A 25,129-nucleotide genomic window follows, 5' to 3' on the forward strand; every position below is an offset into this window, starting at 1 on the left:
AAAGCTGGCTGTTTATTGATGCGATGCACCGTTCCTTTCCCCATGTTCCATTTTAAGACTGGAATCTGGTTTGTAATCTGCATCTCAGATTAACCTCAGGACCTCTCTGGATGAGATGCGATGAAAGCAGTCGAGTTCCCAGTAAACACACTAGCACAGACTTCAAGACTAAGGAAATGGCGTGTCTTTAGTTATATCCAGACCTGGCTACTGCAACATGTTCATTAAGGAGGCTATTTTATAACTTCCCTGCGCTGTCATTTTGGCAGGAGGCAATTCAAGAGAAAGCACTTACACCCCAGTTATTAAACTTGGCCTGGGGCCATCTTTGTTGTCTGTCCCAGGCAAAACTTTGCCCCATTTACCCAAGTTGTGAGGGGTTAGAAGTTAGTTCTGCTAGTTAAGTATTGTGTTTGCTTTTCTACTCTAGGTGTTTCCATTGTTTGATTTGATTTCTGCAGTTTTTATTGCTACTGGGTTAGGGCTTCCCTGGCTTTTTATAGCTGTAATTGTTTTACTGCTGTAACATCATCCTGTAACACTGCTTTTATGGATTGTGGTTGCTGCTGCCTTTATACACTGCTAGAAAGGCAGGATATAAAATCTTTTCCGTTAGTTAACAAATTGGCCTACACGACACCCAGTGGAAACAGCTGGATGAACTATCTTCTAAGTCACTCAGACAAATTACATCAAGCCAGCCAAGGGAGTCTTACGGTGAGCTTCTGCCTCCTTAAAGAGGCACAGGTTATATCATGCAACCTCTGGAAATGGTCTAGGGCAGATGTGGAGAAACTCAAGCCCAGCAATGCTGCCCACCAGGCCTCTCTTATCTGACCCGTGTGACTCTCCCCAGCCCATACACCTACACACCAGGCCTACTTCATGTGCTTCATTAAGTGTTTTTACCTGGTTGCAATGTGTCCTTGGAATTCTGACAATGCCTCTTGGTTGCCTGGGTGCAGATAGAAAGGGGCATGTGTAGAAACTGGCTTAGTGCAGAAAACTACTTGACTCTGGCACCACCTACTGTTAGTCTCCCAGCCCTCTGCCCTACGAGTCCCAATGGGCCGGTCTGGAAGTTGCAAGGGGTGAAAAATGCAGCAGGAGGAGAGCTCCCTGGTGTCTGGGATTTGGAGCTCCTTTCCAGGGGCAGAGCAAATTGCTGGTTTAATAAGCAACTAAGTCAGAATGACTTAGGACCGGGACATTTGATGAACCACCTCCTTCCATGTAAGCCTGCCTGCTCACTGCATTCACCATCTGGCTTGCCTCAGAGACAAATTTGGCTGGGATGCAGAGTAGGTTTTTCTCTTTTTTTCTAATTCACAAGGCAGAACTTCCTTCCTGCCTTGTGAAGTTTGGTTGGTCCTTTCTTTTACAGTATTTAGGCAGGCTGTAAATACTGTTTTTCCAGGCGTTTGATCTGCCCTTCCTTCTGATGCTTTAACTGTGTTGGCAACCCTCAGTATAATGGGCGATTTCCCAACATCTGGAAAAAATAAGAATAGTAAGAGAAACAAGAATTCAGAGGGCTGGACAGGAACTGCTCAAGTTCCACCAAGCATGAGAGTTATCTATGCGGCCAAGTAATCGGAGAGTTTCAATATCACTACCCACTCCAGGTCACTTATTAGTGTCCATTACTCCTACAGGTAAGTTATAACAAAATGGAGATATCTGTTAAAGCCCTTTCCAGGTCCCTCCCTCCTGAAACGTTCTAGAGCATTTTAAAGTGATTGGTTTTATTGACAGTTTATTTGGATCCCACATTCTAGCTCTGCACAGGGTAGTTGGCCTGCTCTCCCTCCCCCCCCCCCCATTGTTCAGCCCGGACACTAAGGTCCAGCTCCAAGGGTCTTTTGGCAGTTCCCTCACTGCAAGAAGTGAAGTTACAGGGAGCCTGGCAGAGGGCCTTCTTGATAGTGGTGCCCACCCTGTTGAACGCCCTCCCATCAGATGTCAAGGAAATAAACAACTATCTGACTTTTAGAAGACATTTGAAAAGGCAGTCCTGTTTAGGGAAGTTTTTAATGTTTGATGTTTTATTGTATTTTAAATATTTTGTTGGAAGCTGCCCAGGGTGGCTTGGGAAACCCAGCCAAATGGGTGGGGTATAAACAATACATTATTGTTGTTGTTGTTGGGGAAAAGGTCAGGGATAGCTGATCTGAGCATTTTCCCATGGAAAATACAGCAAGCAAGCAATTACAATCTTTTTGCCACTATCCGTCTGAAAAAGACTGAACAGTAAGTTTGCAACATTAAACTGCGTTCTTGAATCAGGTAGGTAGCAGTGTTGGTCTGACGCAGTCAAAAGATTTTTAAAAAATTGTCCAGTAGCACCTTAGAGACCAACTAAGTTTGTTCTTGGTATAAGCTTTCGTGCATGCACAGGAAAGCTTACACCAAGAACAAACTTAGTTGGTTGCTAAGGTGCTACTGAACAATTGTTGGAAGTGCTGTCAGGAAATGCGCGGGGGGCGGGGAATGGCGGGTTTTCCTGTTGGAATAAATTGGGATTTCAATCTCCGCAAGTTCGCCACGAGGAGCCGCAGCGACTTCCCCGCAAGAGGGCCGCGCCCGTGGAATCCGTGGGTCTTCCTGGATGCCCATTTGTGCCCCAGCACGGGTTTTCCCCGCGCCTCCGACTGCGCACGAGGAGGCAGCCTCTCTTCTTCGCATCCCCCCTCATCCCCGGGCTCTTCCTTCATAAACTCGTCCACCAGCCTCCTCCCCTTCTCAACTTAGTTTCTTGCTCGCCCCGCGCTCTGGCGGAGACCCTCTCGTCTTTCAAAACAAATACAAGCGCACCGTCGACCGAGCTTCTGTTGCTGCACTTAATCCTCCCCCCTCCTCCCTGCGTCCAAACGGCAAACATCTCCTGCCATTGGGTTCTTCTCGCGTGTTCACGTGTACCGACAAGTCCCAAGTCCGCCCGCGTTTCAGTTTCGGTTTCCCTTCATCTCTGCTTCAGGCATCTTTGAGCCGCCGTGTCGTAGAAAACAGGCAGTCGGAAGTCAGAAAGGTGAGTCTAATAGCATATTTAATAGGTTTTGGAGGAGAATTGCATGGCAATCCGAGAGTTGGGAGATGAGGGGAACCTGCCACAAAACGCTGCCGGACAGAGCCCATGGTTTGTTCTTTTTCATTGCTCCAGCCAGCTATGCCTCCGCCTTGAAAACCCCATTTCCACACACGTACACACAGCTTTGTTGTTTCCCCTCAAATCGAGGGGAATCAAATCGAGATTCCGTGCTGGTTTCGCATGCTTAGTCTGTTGCTTTTGGTCCTCCTGCAAACTTTGTGACTCCCCCAAACCTGCTGGAGCCTTACTCTTGTGTGCTGGTGGTGCAATTTGGGTTCATGGGAATCCACACCCTGCACCCCGAATTTAGCAGATGAGGATGATTGGGTTACAGTCAAAAAGAGCAGCCCTTTGGGTGTGTTTGCTTTCGTCTTTCCTTTGTTCCTATCAACAGCTACCAAGGATGGGAGGGGTGGTGTATGTATGATAGAGATAGAGAAAGAGAAAGAGAAAGAGAGAGAGAGAAGGTTACTAGAGAGAATTGAAGATAGCTTTTATTTTCCTGCAGCAAAACTGAGAAAAAGGTTGGTGAGTTGATCCACTTCCGGCTTCCTTATCGGCAGGTGTGGCACCTGTGAGCTACTGTGGTTGTTTTATTAGGAACACCTAGGCTGCAGCCTGTGGGTTCTTGGTGGATGTGAGAGAAGATCTGTTGCCCTCCAGGTGTCATTGGCCTACAACTCTCACCAGTCCTATCCAGCACGGCCAACAGTCATGGACGATGGGAGTTGTAGTCCAGCAACATCTGGAGGGCATCAGGTGCCACATCTATGCTATAGGCAAGTGGAACAGGCTGGTGGGAGAGTTTAGGTTGGCAATCAAGTTCATTGCTACACATGTAATATCAAACTGCACCTACTTAATAAATGCAGTAACTATTTCCACATTATTTGAACAGGTTGGGGGAGTGCATTCTGTTTATGTGTACTGAGTTATCAACCAAAGCTGGAGCTTTTCTCCCTAACTTTAATTTTTAAGGCCAAAACAATGCTCTTTGAATTTCGTAATTCCAAATATGATAGTATTTTGCGTGAGATGCTGAGTTAACAACAGAAGAGGAGAAATATATGGCACTGAGGACGTGTATATGGCACTGAGGACGTGTATATATACTCAGAAACGGCATACATGGGGGAAAACAAGGAGTTCCACATTTCTTTGGTGGAAACAAAGTGTGGCTCCCTCGTTTAACTTCCTCAGTGCCTATTTTACCTCTATTTTCCTCTGTCAGATGCTGAAGCTTCTGTTTCTTCTGATTCCAGCACCCTGAGGCTGGGAACGTAGTTGTGCCTGCATAGCCGCCACGGAAGCCCACCCTGTTACTCATGCCAAGGCCTCCCACTTGTGATGTTTCCCCCATGAAACATGCAGCCTGGCCCTGGTCCCTCATGCTCCATTAAAAACGATATCTCCTGCAGCATTTTCCTGCTTGTACCACACCCAGCCCCAGCCCAGATTATTCCATCCTCCTTCAGGGCTTTCGCTGTTTTCCCCACTAGGGATAATTCAGTTCCAACTCCTCTTTTCTTCCATACAGATTCCTTCACAGTCAACAATAAGAGCCTTAAGGGCAGATGCTTCCAACCAGCAGGGGACTCTAGTGAATGCTTTCACTTCCTTAAGAGTACCTTCTAGAGGAAGCTGTTAAACAACCTATGAAATTTTAAAAGTGTTTTTTATTATTCTTATTCTTATTAAGTGATCCATTTTTTGTGTGTGTGTGTGTGTGTGTGTTGTAAATCTCCCTGTGTAGTAGTAGTAGTAGTAATAATAATAATAATAATAATAATAATAAACTTTTATATGTAACCTGTAAAGAGAGCTGTTGAAAGGGAGCAGAGGGGAACATGCCATCATACAAAAGCTCTTGGCCCTCTTCCACATCCCAATTCTGCCACCATCACAACAATGCCAGTGTAAATAGTACAAAATTACAAGTGTGCAGAGTAAGATAAGACACCGTAAAAGAAGAAACAGTAAATAGTACCCATGTAGGAAACAAAACAGAACAACAAAAAAGATACTGTGTACATTACAAAAAAGGGGGCAGATGTGTTGTTTTAGTTATTTTTCAATAAAAAAATAAAATAAAAATGATATCAGTGTAAATGAGTGATGAAAGTCCCCTTGCCAACTCAAAACCAGCGCTGGGCCTGGGAGCATGTGGCAGAGTGGCTACAAAATGCCACACGGCTGAAACCGAGCAGTAAAGACGCTACAAATAGGGCAAAGATAACAGAAGGTCTTGTGGCACTTTGAAAAACATATTATGACATTAAGTTTTGTGGTCTATAATAAACTGTGCTAGTCTTTATGGTGCCAAGACTCCATTGCCACAACAAACTAACACATCTACTCTGCTGGAAACTAACAGGTGGGGCCTGTATCAAAATGCTACAGTATGAAGTATGAGCTCCTGTACAATTAGGCCAGCCATGCCCTCCCCCAGAGTACTCCATTCCATTCCCCCTCCCTGCTGATTTTACATTTTTTCCCCTTTAAATGACAGTCATTTTTCTATGCTGACTGGACATGATCGTTAGTCATAGGGCTGTTAATGGAATTTCTTGCTTAGTTTTTTTTTGCCCTTTTTGTGTTGTGTGCATATTTCTAAAAACTTCACCACCATTTTGCTGATAAGTTCCTCCTGGGCATGAGTGTTGCTGTTTTCACGACATTAGCATGGACACCCTCCCCTGAGTATGAGAAATGGAATATAAGAAAAGTCGGCACTGATATAAACCGTCCTGGCCTCTGCCGTCATTATTTGAGGCCCCTCTTTGTGTGCCTTTTCCATGTGACGTCTGGAAGATGGCAACACAAGAACGGGCCTTCTCTGTAGTGCAGGCATAGGCAGACTCGGCCCTCCAGATGTTTTGGGACTACAACTCCCATCATCCCTAGCTAACCGTTCCAGTGGTCAGGGATGATGGGAATGGTAGTCCCAAAACATCTGGAGGGTCTAGTTTGCCTATGCCTGCTGTAGTGGCTCTCTGTTTGTGGAATGCTCTCCCCCAGAGAGCTTCACCTGGCACCTTCATTATATATTTTTAGGCGCCAGGCAAAAGCGTTCCTCTTCAACCAGGCCTTTGGCTGATTAATATTCTACAGCCTTTTAAATGTGTCTGTGGGAAGGGGGGGGTATTGTTTTGTTTTACTTATTTACTTGTTTTTATCCTGTATTTTATTCTGTGCACTGTCCTGCAATCTTATGATGTATGGCGGTATACAAATCCTCATCCTCATACCTGCCCCATACATGACATCACATATGATGTCAGGTGTGTAGCAGGTGGGCATGGTTTGGGGGAAATGGCTTCACAGGTCAAACTAGGACTCACGCTGGGCCAAATCTGGCCTGCAGAGCAGAGGTTCTGCACACCTGCTATAGATGTTTTGAATTACCCAAACAATGGCAACTGGTGCTAATGGGACTTGTTGTCCAAAACTTGTGCACGCACTAGTTTGGAGGTTTTCTGGGGTATAGCTTTCTAGGTCCATTTCCCCCCTAAAGCCTGACATTCGGTTTGACATGATGGATCAAGTAAGAAATGAACAAATTGTAACTGAGCTGCACAATTATTATGACACTTGTTTCGAGACATTTAGATCCCTGTCCTAAGATGTTGGCCTTTGACGCTACTCCCCATGAATTCACTCAGTATCTTCTGCCAATTCTTAATTAATTTCCTGGGGATTATCGCTGGTTTAGATTGAAAGTAAAACAGGAGCTTTGGCAACACAACCGTTTTAAGTGTGTGGATTTGCATGAGCCACAATAGCTTTAATTTTTCCCCACTCTTTAAACTCTGCCTTAATAGATCTAATTAGCTTAATGCAATTGTTTTCTAAGAGATTGGCCCTGTTTGAAATGATGAGGATTCCTCCTAGGTACTTTCATACTGTGTTTAAACATTTGCACTGGCATACTTAATAGTTTCCTGAATCCTAAAAGAAAAATTGGTTGGCTTAATTCTTGATTTTGTGCAAGTTACCTTTGAACCCAGATGTTATGTCATACAGTGGTACCTCCGGTTGTGAACTTAATCCGTTCCGGAGGTCCGTTCATAACTGGAAACTGCTTGTAACATGAGGCGCACTTTTACAAATGGTCCCTCCCGCTGCTGCTGCTGCGCCGCCAGAGCATGATTTCCGCTTGCATCCTGGGGCAAAGTTCGCAACAAGGGGCGTCTACGTCCGGTTTAGCGGAGCATGTAACCCGAAGGATTTGTAAGGGGGACAGTACATAACACGAGGTACCACTGTACTGCAAAAATGAAAGAGATTCCAGCATCCTTTATGCTAGGATTCCCTCTTAACAGCTTTTGCAAATGGCTTGACAGATAAAGCAAAGAGCATTAGGGACAAAGGATAGCCCTGTCATTCTCTCCTTTGCATGGGAAATATCACTGGGCTGAAATGCTAGCTAGTTAAATGGGTTACACAACCTTCTCCAAACCGGGGATAATTTTGGACTTACTGAGACTGAAGGGAGATATAGTTCAAAACAGGTATAGAGCCCCCCAAGCTGGGGGAGTCTGGGTTACATGATTATGTTTCCAGTCAGTCTGTAGGCTCAATTACCCAATTTTAAAAGTTTTGACCTTTAAAACATATCTCATTGTGGGGCCAAGATACTTGAAGGACTGCCTGTGTCCCATGTGGTGTAGTGGGTGGGGAACAGAGGATTGGCACCTCAATTGTGGTATGTTCACATTCTCCACCTAGCACAGATTCCATTGTCATTTTGGTACCAGGTAAAACATTTGCTTTCCTATTTTTTCAGACATAGTTTTAAATCTGCTAGTCCCTCTCCTTTCCTTTTATATTTTTAAAAATATTCTGCTTTCCCCCCTTGTTTTTGTGATTATTTAAATCTTGGAGGAAGCCACAGTTCGTGATCCCCAACGGCTTGTATGCATGGCTTGTATGCACAAGGAACTGCATGTTTACTATTGTGGGCCCAATTTTGTGGAACTTCCTTCCCGCTGAGGTCAGACAAGCTCCCTCCCTACTGAACTTCCAATGACTTAAAAAAATAAAATCTAGCAGGCATTTTAATTTAAGTCTGAACTTATGGTTTTATGTGTTGTGTGTTTGCATACCACCTAGAGACCATTGTAGGTAAGTAGTGTATAAACTGTTTAAATAAAAATAAATAAATTTGCATTTTAATTGTATTTGCATTCCCCTCCCCCCGAAAACGTACCATGGCAACTCTTACTGAAGTGTAGTGCAAAAATATTTATAATAAATGCAAATTTTGGTCAAAAGTATTTTCTAGCTCAGTCCTAAGAGCTTACAGACATGGCTAAAGTACGAAGTTCAGATGTTTGTAAGAATTACAATGCTATTACTGAAGTTAGTTTCATTGGGAGATTTCTTATCTTGGTTCACCTTCATCCTTACTATCTAGTTGTTTTCCTTTCCAGACTAAAGTACACTCAAGCTGAGAAGAGCGAATTTATCATTTAATAATTGTGAGACACCTGCCCAAATTGCTGCTGGAGAATGTCAGAATTCCAAAGGTAGTTCTCAAGCTGCCGGTATTCTAATTGTTACCTTTGTTCATTGCATATAAAAGGAGCCCAAAGCATCTCCCAGAATCCTCAGTGATACATTGGGCAATAGATATTGGTCATAATATACAGTCATACCTTGCTTTTCGAACAGCCTAGTTCTCGAACGCTTTGGCTCCCGAATGCCGCAAACCCAGAAATGATTGTTATGGTTTGCGAACTATTTTTGGAAGCCGAACGTCCGATGGGGCATCCGATTGGCTGCAGGAGCTTACTGCAGCCAATCAGAAGTTGTGCTTTGGTTTCTGAACGTTTTGGAAGCCGAACGGATTCCATTCGACTTCCAAGGTACGACTGTAGATATGGAAGCATGGGAACGATTATGGAATATGGATATAAAATTTATAGCATGCTATGGTCTAAGAGAAAATTATATGAAAATGATATATCGATGGTATCTTAACACTGAGTAAGGTTTCAAAAATGTATAAATCTAAATCAAGTAAGTGTTGGAAATGTAATGAGAAAGAAGGTTCTTTTTATCGTATGTGGTGGTCTTGTAGTAAGGTCAAAGCTTACTGGGAAAGGAAATGATATATAATGAAATGAAAAGGATGCTTAAAGTAACTTTTGTAAAAAAACAAAACAAACCAGAAGCTTTTCTTTTGGGAATTATAGGAACAGAACTACCTAAAATGTATCGAAACTTATTCATGTATGCTACTGCAGCAGCAAGAATGTTACTTGCCCCAAAATGGAAAGATGCAGAAGTCCCAATAAAGGAAGAATGGATACAAAAAATTATGGAATATGCAAAAATGGTGAAACTTACCGGAAGAATAAGAAATCAAGATAACAATTTTTTTAAATAAAAGAATGTAAATGGTTTATTGAATATTTACAGATAAATTATAAACAGATAAAAACATTGGCAGGATTATTGTAACAACCTGTAGTGTTATAAGAGTCTATATTTAAAGAAGATGAATAAATTAGCAAATTAAGTTAATTTGGATATGCAGAAGAATAAATTTAAGGAACTGCAGAAAGAGGGGGATGGAAGTCAAGTTTTGAAATGTCAAAATGAATGTCAAATTAGTGAAATGTATAAAACTAGTGAAATGTATAAACTTGAAAAGTGTGTGCGTGTGTGATAAACTAGAAAAAAAGTAGTGGGAGGCTTCACACTTCCCAGCTGAGTAAACGGAGAAAGACTATTATCTGATCCTGTTTTGAGTCAGTCCTGAAGACCAGGGATATTGTGCAGAATAAAAAGAGGGCAGCCCCTTTCCCCATCTTCCAAGGGGTGTTAGCAGCCCCAGTTCACCAGGTGCCTCCATGTTCCTCCAGACCATGCTAGGTGGGACATCCCAAGGGACCATAGGATCAGACCCCACTCTTTTGCAGACAGAATGGGAAACCCAACCTCATAGATCTCCTCTCCAGCATTTCAGAAACCCCCAAAGCATTAAGCTGCTCTCATGTCAGGGTGTGTGCAAGGAACCGGTTGGAGGAACATACTGATCTAAAGGACCCGTAGCTTACCCACTCTCCCAAAATAAGCCCCCAAACAGGAGAGAAGCAATGCAAATTTTGGAGCTCAGGAAGTGAATTTTGGGGGGAAATAAAAATGCAAAACAAAACAGGAGATGAGCACTAGAGCACCACCATCACTTCTGCCTTCTAGCAAGAGCCCAGCAGAGCATTGGATGTGTTGGGTCTCTGCCTTTTGTTCTCCTCCCCCGCCACTTTTTAGAATTGCATCCGAAGACCATTTTCCTTAAGAGATGTTCAATTAAAATACTGAATTCTACGTGTTTCTGTAATTATATGCATCACACACATTTGTTTTATGTCTGCTTTCTCAGGAAGCACAGATTTGTAGGGGATGCAGGAAATTTTTGGGGGGAAGGGGACCTATCTTTTAGCCCCATTTTTAATATGTATTTATATTTGCAGAAATGCAGGAAACATGCCTTCAGAAAAAGCTCTTGATGAAGCTATTGCTCGTTTTCTCAAAGATTTCCCTGACAAGAAAAAAGAGATTGAGGTGTGCATCCAATGCCTTCGGGAAAGGGCAGACGACATTGACAAGACCCATAAGGATTGCACCATTGCCAGCGTTACTGCCAGCTCTGCAAGTGCAGTTTCTGGTATCCTGACCATCGTGGGACTGGCCTTGACTCCTGTAACAGCAGGCGCAAGTTTAATCCTGACAGCCACAGGCATGGGCTTAGGGATAGCGTCAGGAGTAACTAGCATTTCTGCTGGTGTGTCCGAGAGCATTATTCATTCAATGGAGAAGAAAAAATCGCAAGAACTGATAAGCGAATGTGAGAAGAGCCTAAGAATGGTGCTGAGCCTCGAGAAAATTGGTTTCAAGTCTCAACTGCCCCCAGATAACGCTAATCTGGAAGTAGCCAAAACGGCAATCACTTCGGGTTGTGCTATTGCTGGGCTCATTCCAACAGTGGTTGACAAAGCGACAGACATTGCAGCAAATGTAGAGGCATTGGCAGTGGCTAACACTAATCCTGTCTTGAAGGGTTTGGCCAAGGAAGCAAGTACAGTAGGTACCGTAGCCAGGAATGCAATCAAGGGGATTGATCAGGTCGATGAGGCATTTAAAGGAACCGCCCTCGCAGCGAGCAAGACTGCTAGAGTGGCAGGGGCCGTGGCGTCCGGGTTTTTTCTTGCACTGGATGCTTACTTCATTACTAAGGGTGCCATAGACTTGTCAAACGGGGCCAAGACAGAAAAGGCAGATGAGCTCAGAGCCAAGGCTAATAAGTTGGAGGAGATGGTGCTGAACCTGACAAAGTTCTACATGGAACTGAAAGAAGAATGGGACTGAACCGGGGACCCCAACCACATTGTGAGCTCATTGGTTGGTAACGTCAGCCCAGGCAGTAAACATGGTTATTCCTCCTTCTGGATAGTAATAGTAATGATTTATTATTTATACCCCACACATCTGGCTGGGTTTCCCCAGCCACTCTGGGCGGCTTCCAACAAAAAATTAAAAATACATTAAAACGTCAGTCATTAAAAACTTCCTGAAACAGGGCTGCCTTCAGATGTCTTCTAAATGTCAGATAGTTGTTTATTTCTTCTGATGGGAGGGTGTTCTACAGGCGGGCGCCACTACCGAGAAGGCCCTCTGCCTGGTTCCCTGTAACTTCGCTTCTCGCAGTGAGGGAACCGCCAGAAGGCCCTCGGCACTGGACCTCAGTGTCCGGGCAGAATGATGAGGGTGGAGACACTTCTTCAGGTATACTGGGCCGAGGCCATTTAGGGCTTTAAATTGTGCTCGGAAACGTACTGGGAGCCAATGTAGGTCTTTCAAGACCGGTGTTATATGGTTTTGGCAGCCACTCCCAATCACCAGTCTAGCTGCTGCATTCTGGATTAGTTGTAGTTTCTGGGTCACCTTCAAAAGTAGCCCCATGTAGAGCACATTGCAGTAGTCAAAGCGGGAGATAACTAGAGCATGCACCACTCTGGCGAGACAGTCTGAGGGCAGGTAGGGTCTCAGCCTGTGTACCAGAAGGAGCTGGTAGACAGCTGCCCTGGACACAGAATTGACCTGCGCCTCCATGGACAGCTGCGAGTCCAAAATGACTCCCAGGCTGCGCACCTGGTCCTTCAGGGGCACAGTTACCCCATTCAGGATCAGGGAGTCCCCCACATACGCCTGCCCCATCCCCTCCAAACAGTATTTCTGTCATGTCAGGATTTAACCTCAATCTGTTAGCCGCCATCCATCCTCCAACCTTTCCTTTTCTGGGATCATTGGGGAGCTTGGAGAAGCAGTTAAGACTATAGCTAGAGAACAGTGCTTAAAACAAGGTCAATTCTAACGTCCTGCCCCATCTCTAAAATTAATTCCCTGGACATTTTATCGAGCCTGGTGGATGTGTATAAAAACCAAAAATTTATGGATACAAATGCATACACAAATACAGAGAATTTTGAAGGTTAATGTTCAACTGAAGCCAGAGCTCCTCCTGCTGGGACTTATGGATATACAGTTAGAAAAAGATGCTAAAACTTCATTTCAGTATATGATTACAGAGTGAGACTTTTAAGTGCACACAGATGGAAAGAATAATCATTAACTACAGTGGAGGAATGGTTGTTAAAATTATTGGACTTAGCTGAAATGGCAGCTAAGTCATTTATGTGTTTAATCAGAGAAAAATCATTGTCAACATTTACTAAAGACTGGAAACTTCTTACACGATTTTAGCATGAAACAGAAAATGAACTTATGATATCTGGGTTTGAGGATTTAAGATAATACTGGTTTATAGAAAGTAGATTTGCTGGCTGTTATCTTGGAGTAGATATCTTGAATACATTTCTACATATAGATGAAGAATTTGATGCTCTTTTTCTCTTCTTTTTTCTTTTCATCTTGTTTTTCCTTTTTCCTTTCTGATCTGTGTTTTTATTTAGATTAGTTTTTTAAGCTTGGTAAAAACATAACTGATATTAATCTTCGTATTTTCTTTCAAATTTAAATAAAACATATTGAAAATAAAATAATTATTCTCTGCATGTTATAAAAATGTAAAAATCCTCAAGTTATCTATCTATTATATTAGCAACAATGTTTCTGTATGTTTATTCAAAACCTGCCAAGGAGTCCAGTTCATTAAAAAAATCATTAAAAAATCAGAGAGAGGAGCTGAGGAAAGTCGTAGGGAAGGGGAGGGGAAAATGGGGGGAAATATAATGAAGATGATTTTTTGGAACAATTTGTTACGTGAAAACATTCAATAAAAAATTAATTAATAAATAAAATAAAATAAAATCCCAGCCTTTTGCCGGAGGGGCGGGGTGGGGAGATGGGACTCCTGGTGAAAAACCTTTGCCCACCTTTCCCCCAGGCCTTTAAGGTGTTATAGATGAGGGTTCTGGGCCGATAATTTATTTTAGGCTGTCCGCTACAATGTATTTTACTGTGATTTTATTAATGATCTACTGTTTGGAGTCTGTCATGCTGAAGGCTTTAGCTGAAGACTTGCTAATCAAACACTGGAAACAAATAATTACATGACTGGGAAAAGTAAGAAAATACAATGATACTCCCAGCATGTCCTTTAACATGTTCATTGTAAACTTGTTCAAAACTGGAAAAAAATAAAATCATATTTTGATAAGTTCATTGGTATTGCTGAGATTTTTTAATTTATTTATATTTTTAGGCTGCTTAATGCCAAAATAGGCTTCTAAGCAGTTTACAAAGAGTTGTGAAGCAGAAACCGTCCTGAAGAACAGGGTAAGTAGGGTTAGGCTAGCAGAACTATACACAGGAAGCACTGAAGAAAATCGAAATGTTTGTCGACTACAATTCCCATCACCCCTAACAATTGCCCACACTACCCGAGGCTGGTGGGAGTTGTGAGTCTTTAGCACCACAGCATTGCATGATTCCCACAAGAAAGCGCTTCTTTGTAGGCGGAAAGCATGAAACTCACAGGTAGCTCTCACCATCTGATCTCAGTCCATTGGTGCGAACAAGAATTGGCTCTGTATTCCAGCATTCTGCATCTATAGCTCAAACAGTGCTTGCAGGAGTTCCCCACCAAGTAGTCTGTTCAGCTGGCCATATTCATTTGAAACGTGGCTGTAGCATCCCTTGAAGGAGGAGATTTTGTTTCAAGTCCACTACTAGTGTTCAGGGGCAGCAACTTGATCTTAGTGCCTAGTTTTAGGAGGAGGAGCACTTCTGTAGCAGTAGCAGTAATAACAATAATAATAATATATAATCCCTGTAAACAGAAGAACACAAATTGCAGATGTTCATAGTATCAGTCACGGATGGCATAAACTATTATCAGCATAAATTGCATAAAACCAGGCTTCACGTCTTGGAGAAGACAAAGCAGGGCCAGATTTAGGTTTGATGAGGCCCTAAGCTACTGAAGGTAATGGGGCCCTTTATATGTCCAGCTGTCCTTTGTCAACAACAAATTGTTGCTGTTTTTTGTATTGAATGTATGCTATATGGTAATTTATGGAGCTAATAGGTATATAAAGCCATTTGCACATAACAAAATATGTATTTTATCCAAGTAATTGTTGAACTGAAATACAATTGGAAATGTACATCCGGGTTTTTTCCCCTTTAATTTTTTGGGGGGACCCAAGAGAGTGGGGCCCTAAGCCATAGCTTGTTTAGCTTATGTGTTAATCCGGCACTGAGACAAAGGGCTTAACTTAGCAGGAAACTAAGTGCTCCTTCCTTACTTCAACTGGACTCATTTCCTTTTAAGCTCCCAAGAGACACTCCCAAGTTTCCAGAGTCACCGAGTACATCTGATAAAATTTCTGAAACGAAAACAATGAAGGTGTTGAGAGAACAGCCAATATAGGCAAGGAAGGCTGGCTGTAGCATTTTTTATAAAACCACTTGGAATACCCATGGGTCACTGAAGGCGGCTGCATCCCCACATTTATACATCTGAGGAATGTAAGACCAGGGGGTGTTGCTGGGACATTCTGCTCAAAAGATGCTGGGTCCCCCAGGGACAGCTGTCAACTGCTTCACACGCACAGCTGATCAATTCTGTGAGATATTTATGGAAAGCAAATTCCTTCCATGTGGATGCAGACAAACCAGGAGACTTGGAGACGGCACACTATACGCTATTTGCCCAATACCACTGTGCTGTTAAGAGCATGGGCAGCATACCATGTCATGCCTCTGAGTCAAACGCGGTGGTGGCCCTGGAGAAGTGTGGAAGCAGGAAAATGAAAAGAAGGGGGAGAGGAACATAGAAAGCTGCTGCATACCAGGTCCATTGTGCTCAGTGTTGTCTCTACACTGACAAGACAATGGCTCTCTGGGGTTTCAGGCAGATGCTTTTCCAGGGCTACCTGGAGATGCCAAGGATTGAACCTTGGAGCTTTTGCATGCAAAACACTGATCTGCATCCCTTCCCCAAGTTTGTAAATGGCTATTCCTAAATAATTTGGCTGCATTTCTTTTATTTTTTCAAAAAGCAAAGACACAACTAATTTATATTGAGTTGACGCATAACTGAGAAATCAAGAGAATTTAAGCATGGGAGTTGGTAAAGTGAAATCTTAAAAGCGTGCACTATGAACTGGGAGACTTCGGTTCAACTGACTGCTCAGCTGTGACTACTTCTTCTTTGGTAAAGGTAAAGGACCCCTGGACAGTTATGTCCAGTCAAAGGCGACTATTGGGTGCAGCGCTCATCTCGCTTTCAGGCCAAGGGAGCCGACGTTAGTCCACAGACAGCTTTCCGGGTCACGTGGCCAGCATGACTAAACCGCTAATGGCACATGGAGGACCGTGATGAGTGCCAGAGTGCATGGAAACACTGTTTACCTTCCTGCTGCAGCGGTACCTATTTATCTACTTGGACTGGTCTGCTTTCGAACTGCTAGGTTGGGAAAAGCTGGGACAAAGCGATGGGAGCTCACCCCGTTGCGCGGATTTGAACCACTGACCTTCCCTCAGCTGTGAATGTACTAGGTGACTATAGGTGTGATCCACTAACTTTATATCTTCTGAACTTGCCCATTAAGATCTTAAGTAATAGCCTTCTTCCAAGGGTCCCCATCATCAGAGATTAGATGGGTGGTGACTGGAAACAGGGCTATACCTGATGGTTCTAATGACCACGCAGTTGAGAGAGAGTGGAGGCATCAAATGGAGGTGGTGTCTCAGCAGAGTGGGCCCTGCTGCTTCCCGTGTCTCTCTGCCACAGGTTTAAGACACTAGATGCATAAACAGGAAGCTGCCACTGACTGGTAGTAGCCAGCAGAAAGGCCCACTTTGCGGTGGAGTGCCAGAGGTTTTGGAGATCCAAGGACTTATGGTCCTGTGCTGGAGTTGGCACAGCAAAAATGGAGGAATCCATCCATCCTACCTTCCACTAAAACTGGCATGAGCTGGCAAAGCTTCAGCCAGCCCTGTCACTCCCCTCCTCCCTGGCAACATTTAGAATTGCTCTTGCTTCTTTTGTTGCTGCTAATCGCTATGTGTTATTCTCCTTTTACCGCTAGTTTACTTGGTGCTTGTTGTTACATGCAGTTTTAATTCATATTGTTACCTCCCTGAATACTGAAAGGTGGCATAGTTATCTTTTAAAAGAGGCAAAACTTCAACCTGCCTCCAGCTGCAATATAAAGTTACTACTAGTCTGGTCATAAGCACTAAAGACTATGTAATTTCAAACAGTTTGAGCCCGTAGGGATGTACTATATAAATATACCAAAAATTAGTGTGTTTTAGTTGGCTGTTTCTAGACAAAATGGATTTTGGGTGATTTGTATTTCCATCCATTAATAAAAATCTAGTTTAATCTAAGAGTGTAGCACTCGGCATGCCTTAAAGCAAACAAAATGCAGTGGGGGGGGGGGGGAATAAAGGCCAGGAAGTCTGACAGCTTGCCCTGGCTCACACAGGAGAGAAGATACAGGCTGCAGAGTCTCCAGACAATTCTGATCATGGATTTGCTCATAGCAACAAGAGAGCCAACTATCACAGCCTCCCAGATGAAAGTTCTGCCTTCTGGTATAGCACATATTGAGAACTGGCAGTGCTACTTCAGAGGAAGAAAAGCTGGTTTCTCTATCAATTTGGGAAAAACAAAAATAATATTTAATACTAGGTTTAGGAATAAAGCATTTCTCTTGGTGTTTGCACTCCAGTGTTTATACAGCCACATAGCACAGAAAAAGGTCTCCAAATTATTATTATTATAATTAGTAGTAGTAGTTATTTATACCACACCATTTTCCCTGACAGGACTTAAGACTGCTTACAGATAAAAACAAGGCACTATTAGAAAAGAACAAGGATTTTTGTAATTGATGGTTAATGTTGGACTGGCAATAAAAGGCAGAGTGCTGACCCTCACGGTCCCTTCCAACTCTACAATTCTGTGATTCAGTACACCATGGAGTAGGCTACAACTGACTTGTAGAAATCCCAGTGCAGAGATGGAAGCTACATTTCCCAGGGAATATTTGAGAACAGCCGATGGGATCAAATGCTAATTGTATTTCTGTGTTCTTAGAAACACACACACACGGTTTTCAAATGATAATCCCAGCAGACAATTTTTAATTAAATCACATTTCTAGCACCTTATTTGAAATTTAAAATGCACCATAATTTGCATTATGTAAACCAATCGAATTCACAAATTCAACAACAGAAAAGACAAATAGTGTGAAAGCAGCCAGATATTCAACTGGCTTATGCCATCAGCTCTGCTCACGTGCAATCAATGTACATAAAGATTTGCAGCTCCAGAAGGGAGTGCACCTCTCCATCAAAAGGCATATGGCTCAAAAATGCATGATGGCTACCATGAATTTCAGATCTGAATCGGTACCATGTAGTCTGAACTTGTAGAGGAGCCTCCCTTGCTGGATCAAGGCTCTATCATGCAATCTAATCCATAATCTTGTGTTTCAAATTATGATGCTTTAGGTTTCTTGAAAAAAATCTCTCATTTGTTGTTGCTACATCTGTATTATGCTTTTTCTCAAAGTGACTGATCCAACAAGTCCATTCTTCCAACCCAAGTTTGTCACTGACCCCAAACTATTAACTAAAGGAGGATATTCTATTTACATCTAATCAGCCACCATGTGGCACTGCTACCAAGCCCAGTGCACACTGTAAAGGATGGGCTAGCAATATCTCCGGTAATTGCAAAAATAATCCTGCTTTAAAAGCAGTTTCCAGGAGTGTAATTTGCTCTTGCTTTCTAGTTATTAGGCTTATCTACTTGCAAAATGCTAATGTTTTAGAGACTAATACTTTATAGCTGAAAGTACCTTCTACCTGCTCATCTCAGACCACCTTGCAAAATGTAAACACATTAACCTTCAACAATTGTTTGCAAGAGGTTAAATGCATGAGAGCACGGGGAATGACTCCCAAGCTTTTCCAGGACATAAATCTCCTCGGAATTGCTGATCTCCATACCCTGTGTAGTCATAGCTAAGTGCTGAGGTGGATTCACTTAACTGTTTTGAGCAGAGGCTGTTTATCAACTCAACAAAGGGCGATCATAGCAAATGTGGATAACCAGCTATTTGCATCATCCTCACATGCAATGAGACAAGCATTTCCAGATTTCCATTACCCCATATTTCGATTGTGATGTGGGGTCAGACATGATCTGTAGTTGCCACATAGAGGGAGAACATGGGTCTTTCTGGTCCAGTAATGCAAATGGCTTTCAAAGGTCTCAGACAAAGGCCTTTCTCCATCCTGCTACCTGAGACTATTGAACAGCAGGTGCTGGGAACTGATCCTGGGTCCTTATGAATCCAGTGCTTTGCCTATGCTTTACCATTTGAAGCCTAGACTCTTCACTATTTGTTCTTCACATAGTTGCAACTGCCCCACCACATGCAGTAAATCTACTGCAGTAATGAGATTTGAAAAGGCCCCTGAAAACCAACTCGGCATCTCCAATGGTGTAATGCCATAATAAAAGGATAGCTTGAAGTGTCAAGTTAATGGCAGTTGTCTAATTCTGCCCAGAAACACAGGAAATAGGATTCAAGAGGTGCCAATGACCAGTGCCAGATGAGGAATTTAGTTCATCAAGGTGCTGATGAATTGGCAAAGCATTTAACAAAAGTCAGGCAAGAAGTCTTTTCATGTGTTGTGCGTGCAGATTTAATGGTGTTGCACTGCTGCTCTCACCCAACTTCCTCATGTTGAGCTCAGGCGTCTGAAGACGGGAAGCCCATGCATATAGAGCTCTATGTGCATAGGCGTCCACATGAGGCCTTGATTGCCCAAGAATTTCAAACTGAATGGAAGCCCATGTGAGCAGCCTTCACCATTTCAGACATCCAGGCTCAGTGAACAGGGAGGCACACAATGTTGGGTGGTAGGGACAGCAACAGTAGCTCATTTCACCTTGATTTCACCAAGGAGACTAGAGCTTTGTTCAAATCCTGGGAGTATCCTTAATGATACAGAAGCTTCAACCTTGAACTGCTGATGGCGCTGTTGTCTAAAGGTTCAGAAACAAGGAAAGACCAGGATATGGTTTACAGTGATACTAGGGAACAAACCGCTAAATATCTCAACGGCTAACAAACATGTTTCCTCTATCCCTGCACCTCTTTCCTCTCATATTTTCTATTTTCCTTCCAAACTGGAAATGCCAGATGTTTCAGAGCATCAAAAATTAGCAAGCTGAATCATCACAGAAACATCTCTGATTTATTTTGATTGTATAGTCTGGCATTCTGTCAAAACCTCTATGTACAGTGTGCTTGTCCATTTTGTCCAGGTCTGGTTCCTTGGAGCTTCACAATTCATTCCTTAATGGGATCGGATTTGCTCTTTAGATCAAAGCAGAAAAATCCCTCCAGATGTTGCTGGATTACAACTCCCATCCTCTCTGACCATTGGCGCAGGATCCCCATCACTGTCGTAAATGGAAACAGGCAGCGGGGACTTGTATATGAAGTCTACTGAATAAAAACACTTTAGTCCAGGAGTGGTGTTTCTCTCTTTTATTTAAAAACAGTGCTTCATTACCATTTGCAAAGGGTGAAGAAGGGCTCCTCCCTTGCTTAGAGTTTATAAAAGCCAGCAACATGATCAATAATTTATACACATGGATAGTAATACAAAAAAGGAATAAAAGCTAAAGATCTAACTACTCCGACCTTCACAATTCCAGCTACTTGATAATAATAAGAGTAACCCAATGAATACTGTATGGTTTGAAAGCTACTGTACAATATGATACTTAACCAGGGGGCAGGGGTAGGGATGTTAGAGACTTCTACTTCTCCAGTGTCAACAGGGAAATGAGACCCTGGACAAGCAGCTTGGGCACCCTGGGAATTGATCCAGAGGAGGGGAGAGCATCTAACTACAATGCATCCTATGTCCCAAGGTGATCTGGCAAGGGAAAGGTGCAGGAGACACTGCAAGAATGGGCAAATCAGTTTGGGGCATTTCAGGCCTTGCACTGAAAAACTCCCAAGTATTAAATCAACTCGGGCAGTTAGTAAACTCTAAATTGTCTTGGTACTGCCCTACAGTCCTGCCTGACATTTGCCACTGGGCCAGGGTTTTGCCCCAGCTATTTACACATTATTATTTTTTAAAAAACAAAAACTAACCCAAATTATATCTCCAGGATTACTTTTATCTCTTTTAGACTGTAGGCAGGGTGAGCTGCCCAAACTGCAATGCATGACTATTTTGAATATATAACTAGATTCCTTGACAAGTTGCTTATTAAAGCAGCAAGAACTGGACTCCACTCTACCGCCACTGAAAGAGAGAAAACCAAGCAAGATGCTTCCAATCATTCCTTAAAAAACAAAAATGGGGGTGGGGGGACACTATTAGCTAAGTGGCATGATGAAGACTACCAGCCAAATGAATACTCCAGTGGACGGCTTTGGGGGGGGGGGGGACCTTGGCAGGAAAGATGGCAACTGCTGATGAGCAGTTGTTGTTTTATTCAGTTTCCAGTCCTCCTCAACTGGCAGTGTTTAGATTCAATTTATCTGGAAGTCCTCCTAATATGTACCTGGCCACAGCCTGGAAATGTCAACTCGACAAAGTTACTGCAGAGGATTACATTATTCCCAGTGTGTTCTTTCCTCGCCGTTAGTTATGGCAGACAGTTCTGAAAACTGACATCTTACTGCAGTTTGCTTCACAGACGAGAATCAGGAGCGATGCACTGTGTGTCTTGGGATTAAACTGACCAGGGGAGGGTGAAGGAGAAGAACACCCGCAAAATACACGGAAAAGACCAGTTTTACTCGACAACCAGAAATCAGCTTGCCTCATTAACTGGAGGTTTCATTTCTTTTCATTACAGAATAAAAAGCAATTTCAAAATAGGAAAGGGGGGCAGGGAGTGGGCAGAGAAGGATGGGCTGTTCAGACAATATCATCATCAAAATAGTGTTTTATGCAACAAAAGAATCAAGTCACACTGGTGTATACTACAAACATGTTTGACATTCCCAAGAGCATGACAAATAAAAACAAACACACACAAAAAAACCCTTTACACTGGTTCTTCACCTTGTTCGTTAGGGTTTTCGCTTTCCTATTTTAAAACCAGTGCAAACCGGCAACACCCTATTTTAGTCTCCTTGCCCACCAACCCCAAAAGAGCTAAGGATCTCTCAGATGCTGGCATGCTGGAGCACTGGACAAGCAGCATTATATCTCCCAGATTCCCTTCCAACTCCCTCTTTAGGAGTGGGACACAGCAAAGGATACTTCGGCTAAATTTGGTTTCTGTCCTTGAAATTGGAAGTGTTCCTCCACATCTATTCTAGTATTGAGGGTTGCGCTTAGGAAGACCTGCAAAGCTTTAACTTTGTACCCACATCTATAAAGGTGTTGCAGCCACTCTAGGAAGGATAACCGTATAATATCTTACTAAAAAGCTGCAATATAACAAGACCGGTTCATTAAGATATTCTGAGGCTTCGGAGAGACCTGTAGATGGGAATGTATTGTCAAAGTGACATCACTGACGAGCCCAGAAGAGGGGAAGCCTTGTTCTTTCGTTTAACAGAGAAGTGCCTTGATCAAAATCAGATTTCAGGGCATGCATGGCAGCTCAGATAAAGGCCAAGGTGACCGATGCTCAAACCAGGAATTATTTATAATGAGATGTGCTAGTAGGTCCACTTGGCCTTTCATGACCAGCACTCAGTGGTGCTCAGCTTCCTTAATGGAAGAATTACATAGCCTGGAAAATCCATTTGCATCCAAACCATCTGATATTTCAAATGCAAGAGAGCTATATGCAAACTGCATCTTTTCTCCATAATGCTAACAGAAGGCTCCCCTCATATGTGGCTGGTAATGCAGTTCAGAGGTATTTGCTGTGTCTCATTCCCCTAGCAGGAGCCTGATCCTAACCCCCCCCAACTCCCCCCCCCCATCCACTTTGTGATGGAAACAGACTTCCGGAGAATATGACACTAGAAAATTTATGCAAGTCGTAAAACCTGACCTTCCTCTTAATTTTCCTTGATTTCATGTTAGCCCTGACACCCCACTCCCCTATTCCGTATTTTCAACCTAACTAAAATATTTATATACAAAAACCAACAGAAATTGTCATAAACAGCAACAAACCAAACTTTGGCTTGAAAAGCAAGACAACAAAAACAAAACGAAAACAAAAAGTGGCCAATAGGCTGGCAGTTTGGTGTCGCCTTGTTCCGGAGAATCAATATGGTTAAGAGTCTCTAGCTTAATTCAGATCTCCTCTGTCCTTCTTGCTTCAGGAACCCTGTTCAGCATCCTTGGTGCTCTCTGGCAAGGGCTAAGAGGAGTGGGAGCAGAAGATGCAAGTTATGTGTAGGCTGGGTCAGCGAACCTCCTCAATAGCGGCAACAAGGTGTCTCCGTTCCTAAGCTGGCATCACTGGTGGTGAGCAGATGATGGCAGAAGTTGAGAAGGCTTCAGCTACAAGTCCACCCCTAGCTGCCCTTTCAGGGGCGAAAGGTCACCCAGTACCAATGTAGGCAGGCCAAGGAGCCAAGGGAATTGTGCTTCTCTAACATGTAGGGTTTTTTCAGGACAAAACAGCAGAGAGTCTGCAAGAGGTGCTGAGAGAATCAAGAAAGCTTAGAGGGCAAAGCAGGACCTCATCTGCCCCTTTTAATTTCCAAATGTTGGCGGCAGGTATTTGGGAGCAGAGGCTTGCTTGTCATCACACTCATGCTTCTATAGCAATTTACAAGATAACCCACTGCATAATAAAAAGGACATTCCTTGATATTTAAAAAAAAATGTAAAGGAGGGGGATCCCTGGGCTCAGAGTCTTTTTGAAGACCTCACAACCTGCACTTCATATCCAAGCTGAGCAGTATGGACAGAGATTTCTCTTCAGAGAGGCAGAAGATGACCCACTAAAGGCTCTGTGTTACATAAGTCAGAAGTTGCTTCCATTTATAAATCATATTTTGAAAGATATTTCTGCTTGTCCCCAGATGCTGAAGCTACACAAGGATTACTTTAAGTATAGTTTTGCAACACAAAATATCGTTCCCACTGCCTCTGCTGCTTTTCTAGGTTCATAACCCAGGCCACATTCTTCTCTTCATGCAATTTTTTTGGTGGCATACTTGCAGCAAAGCTAAGTATCTTAGGGTGAAAAGAAGAAGGATCTTGGAAACTGGGTGACTGATTAGCTTAGAGTGGCACTGGTGCAAGCTCCCCCCCCCCCCCCCAATCGTTCTTCTATAACTTCAGGGTGTGCACGACATGGCCATCAGATTCCTTGTTATTGAAGATGTAACTCTCCACCATGGCTTCAAGTTCTGCAGTCGTTGTCCCACATCTGCTGCTCCTCCAGAAAAGAAAAGAGGGGAAGGACAGGAAGAGAGGAAGACCATAGCAAGTGAAAGAAACTAAGGACAGCCTTGGTAGTGGACGTTAATCACTAAAGGGGGGGCCTTATGTATAGAAGCAGTAAGATCATAAATGTATTTCAAGTCTTGTCCCCCTAAAACCATTAACAGACGAAGTCTTTGGGCAGTTTTGAGGAGTCTTGTCTTGAAAACTCTAAAATCTTGACACTTCTAGAACTGTCCTGAGCCCATGTTTGTCAGGTGATGATAAAAAGGGAACATTTTGCGTTTCCAAACAGCATGCAGGTTCCAGCTGCAGCCAATCAGCACTGCCCTTTGCAGGCAGAGGAGGCTATTCCTTGTGTATCGCAGGCCTCAGGCACCAGACCCAGGTAAAATAAAACGGCTGCATGTTCCTGATTTAGTTCCATGATACTGGTTCCTAATGGTGCTCCTTAGCACTATTCATTTCTTTTTATGATTGGTAGGATAAGCTACGCATATACACACGTGGAAATGCATTATGTTTACCACAGTTTTTAAAAAAACAAAACCAAAAAACCCCCAAAAATGCACAATCTTTGGAACAAAAGAATTAAAGGCAGAAATTTAAAGGAAAAATACATATTCAAAGAACATAGTGAGGTATAAAAAAGTATTTCTCGTTTTTTTTCTTTTGTTTTCCTCCTCTTCTTGCTATAGAGTTCCTCTACTAGTAAATATTGCAATAGCCAGGCCTCATGAACTGGGGGGGCTGTCCCACTTGCAGGGGGCTCATGTCACTTCAGTAAGGGGCGAATCGGCTGTAGCCACCTCGGTATAAACTTGCCTGCAGAAGATAACAGACAGGGGCAGGGGAAAGATGGTGGTTAGGTGGCAGTCTCCAGCATGTGTCTATGAATATTAAGCCCCATTTACACTTCTTAGATTAAGAGCAGACAATCTGTGACAACAATAGACCCTGCCCTTCTAGCCTCCTAGTTCCTCTTTATTGTTGGCCTGTGCCCTTCTGGTTCCTAAGCCAGTTCCTTTGAGCGTCACAGCATGGATCTCTGGGAGCCAGCATACAGAGCTGAGTCTACATGACTTAAAAGCTAAACCGAAAGTTGCTCTCAAGGAATGGAAGATCATGAGTAGACAGACTACTTGTAGAAAAACC

At 43.1% G+C, this 25,129-nt stretch overlaps 2 protein-coding genes across 22 annotated transcripts in view; one reads left to right on the forward strand and one right to left on the reverse strand.

The window, feature by feature from the left end:
• Positions 1 to 2,435: 2,435 nt before the first annotated feature.
• LOC308457691 (apolipoprotein L6-like) lies at positions 2,436 to 20,975 on the forward strand. Of its 4 annotated transcripts, none has more exons than XM_080971812.1 (3): positions 2,436 to 3,028; positions 8,521 to 8,616; positions 10,567 to 20,975. In XM_080971812.1, exons 2-3 carry the CDS (start codon positions 8,600 to 8,602, stop codon positions 11,459 to 11,461), a joined length of 912 nt encoding a protein of 303 aa, XP_080827938.1. In that variant the 5' UTR covers positions 2,436 to 3,028; positions 8,521 to 8,599; the 3' UTR covers positions 11,462 to 20,975. The 4 variants fall into 4 exon arrangements, with proteins under 4 accessions (XP_080827938.1, XP_080827941.1, XP_080827939.1 ...); XM_080971815.1 differs by lacking the exon at positions 2,436 to 3,028 and adding an exon at positions 3,084 to 3,200; XM_080971813.1 differs by lacking the exon at positions 2,436 to 3,028 and adding an exon at positions 3,556 to 3,612.
• The window catches only part of RBFOX2 (RNA binding fox-1 homolog 2), a gene marked incomplete at its 5' end in the record, with an annotated part of 176,846 nt that continues 171,841 nt past the window's right edge, over positions 20,125 to 25,129 (reverse strand). For all 18 annotated transcript variants that reach the window (XM_080971770.1, XM_080971757.1, XM_080971756.1 and 15 more), the window contains one exon: positions 20,125 to 24,799. In XM_080971770.1, the coding sequence (XP_080827896.1) occupies positions 24,755 to 24,799 (45 nt within the window). In that variant the 3' untranslated portion in view covers positions 20,125 to 24,754. The remainder of the gene's footprint in view (positions 24,800 to 25,129) is intronic.

Source organism: Podarcis pityusensis (genome assembly GCF_964106645.2).
Source record: "Podarcis pityusensis genome assembly, chromosome: 10".
Lineage (NCBI taxonomy): Eukaryota > Metazoa > Chordata > Lepidosauria > Squamata > Lacertidae > Podarcis > Podarcis pityusensis.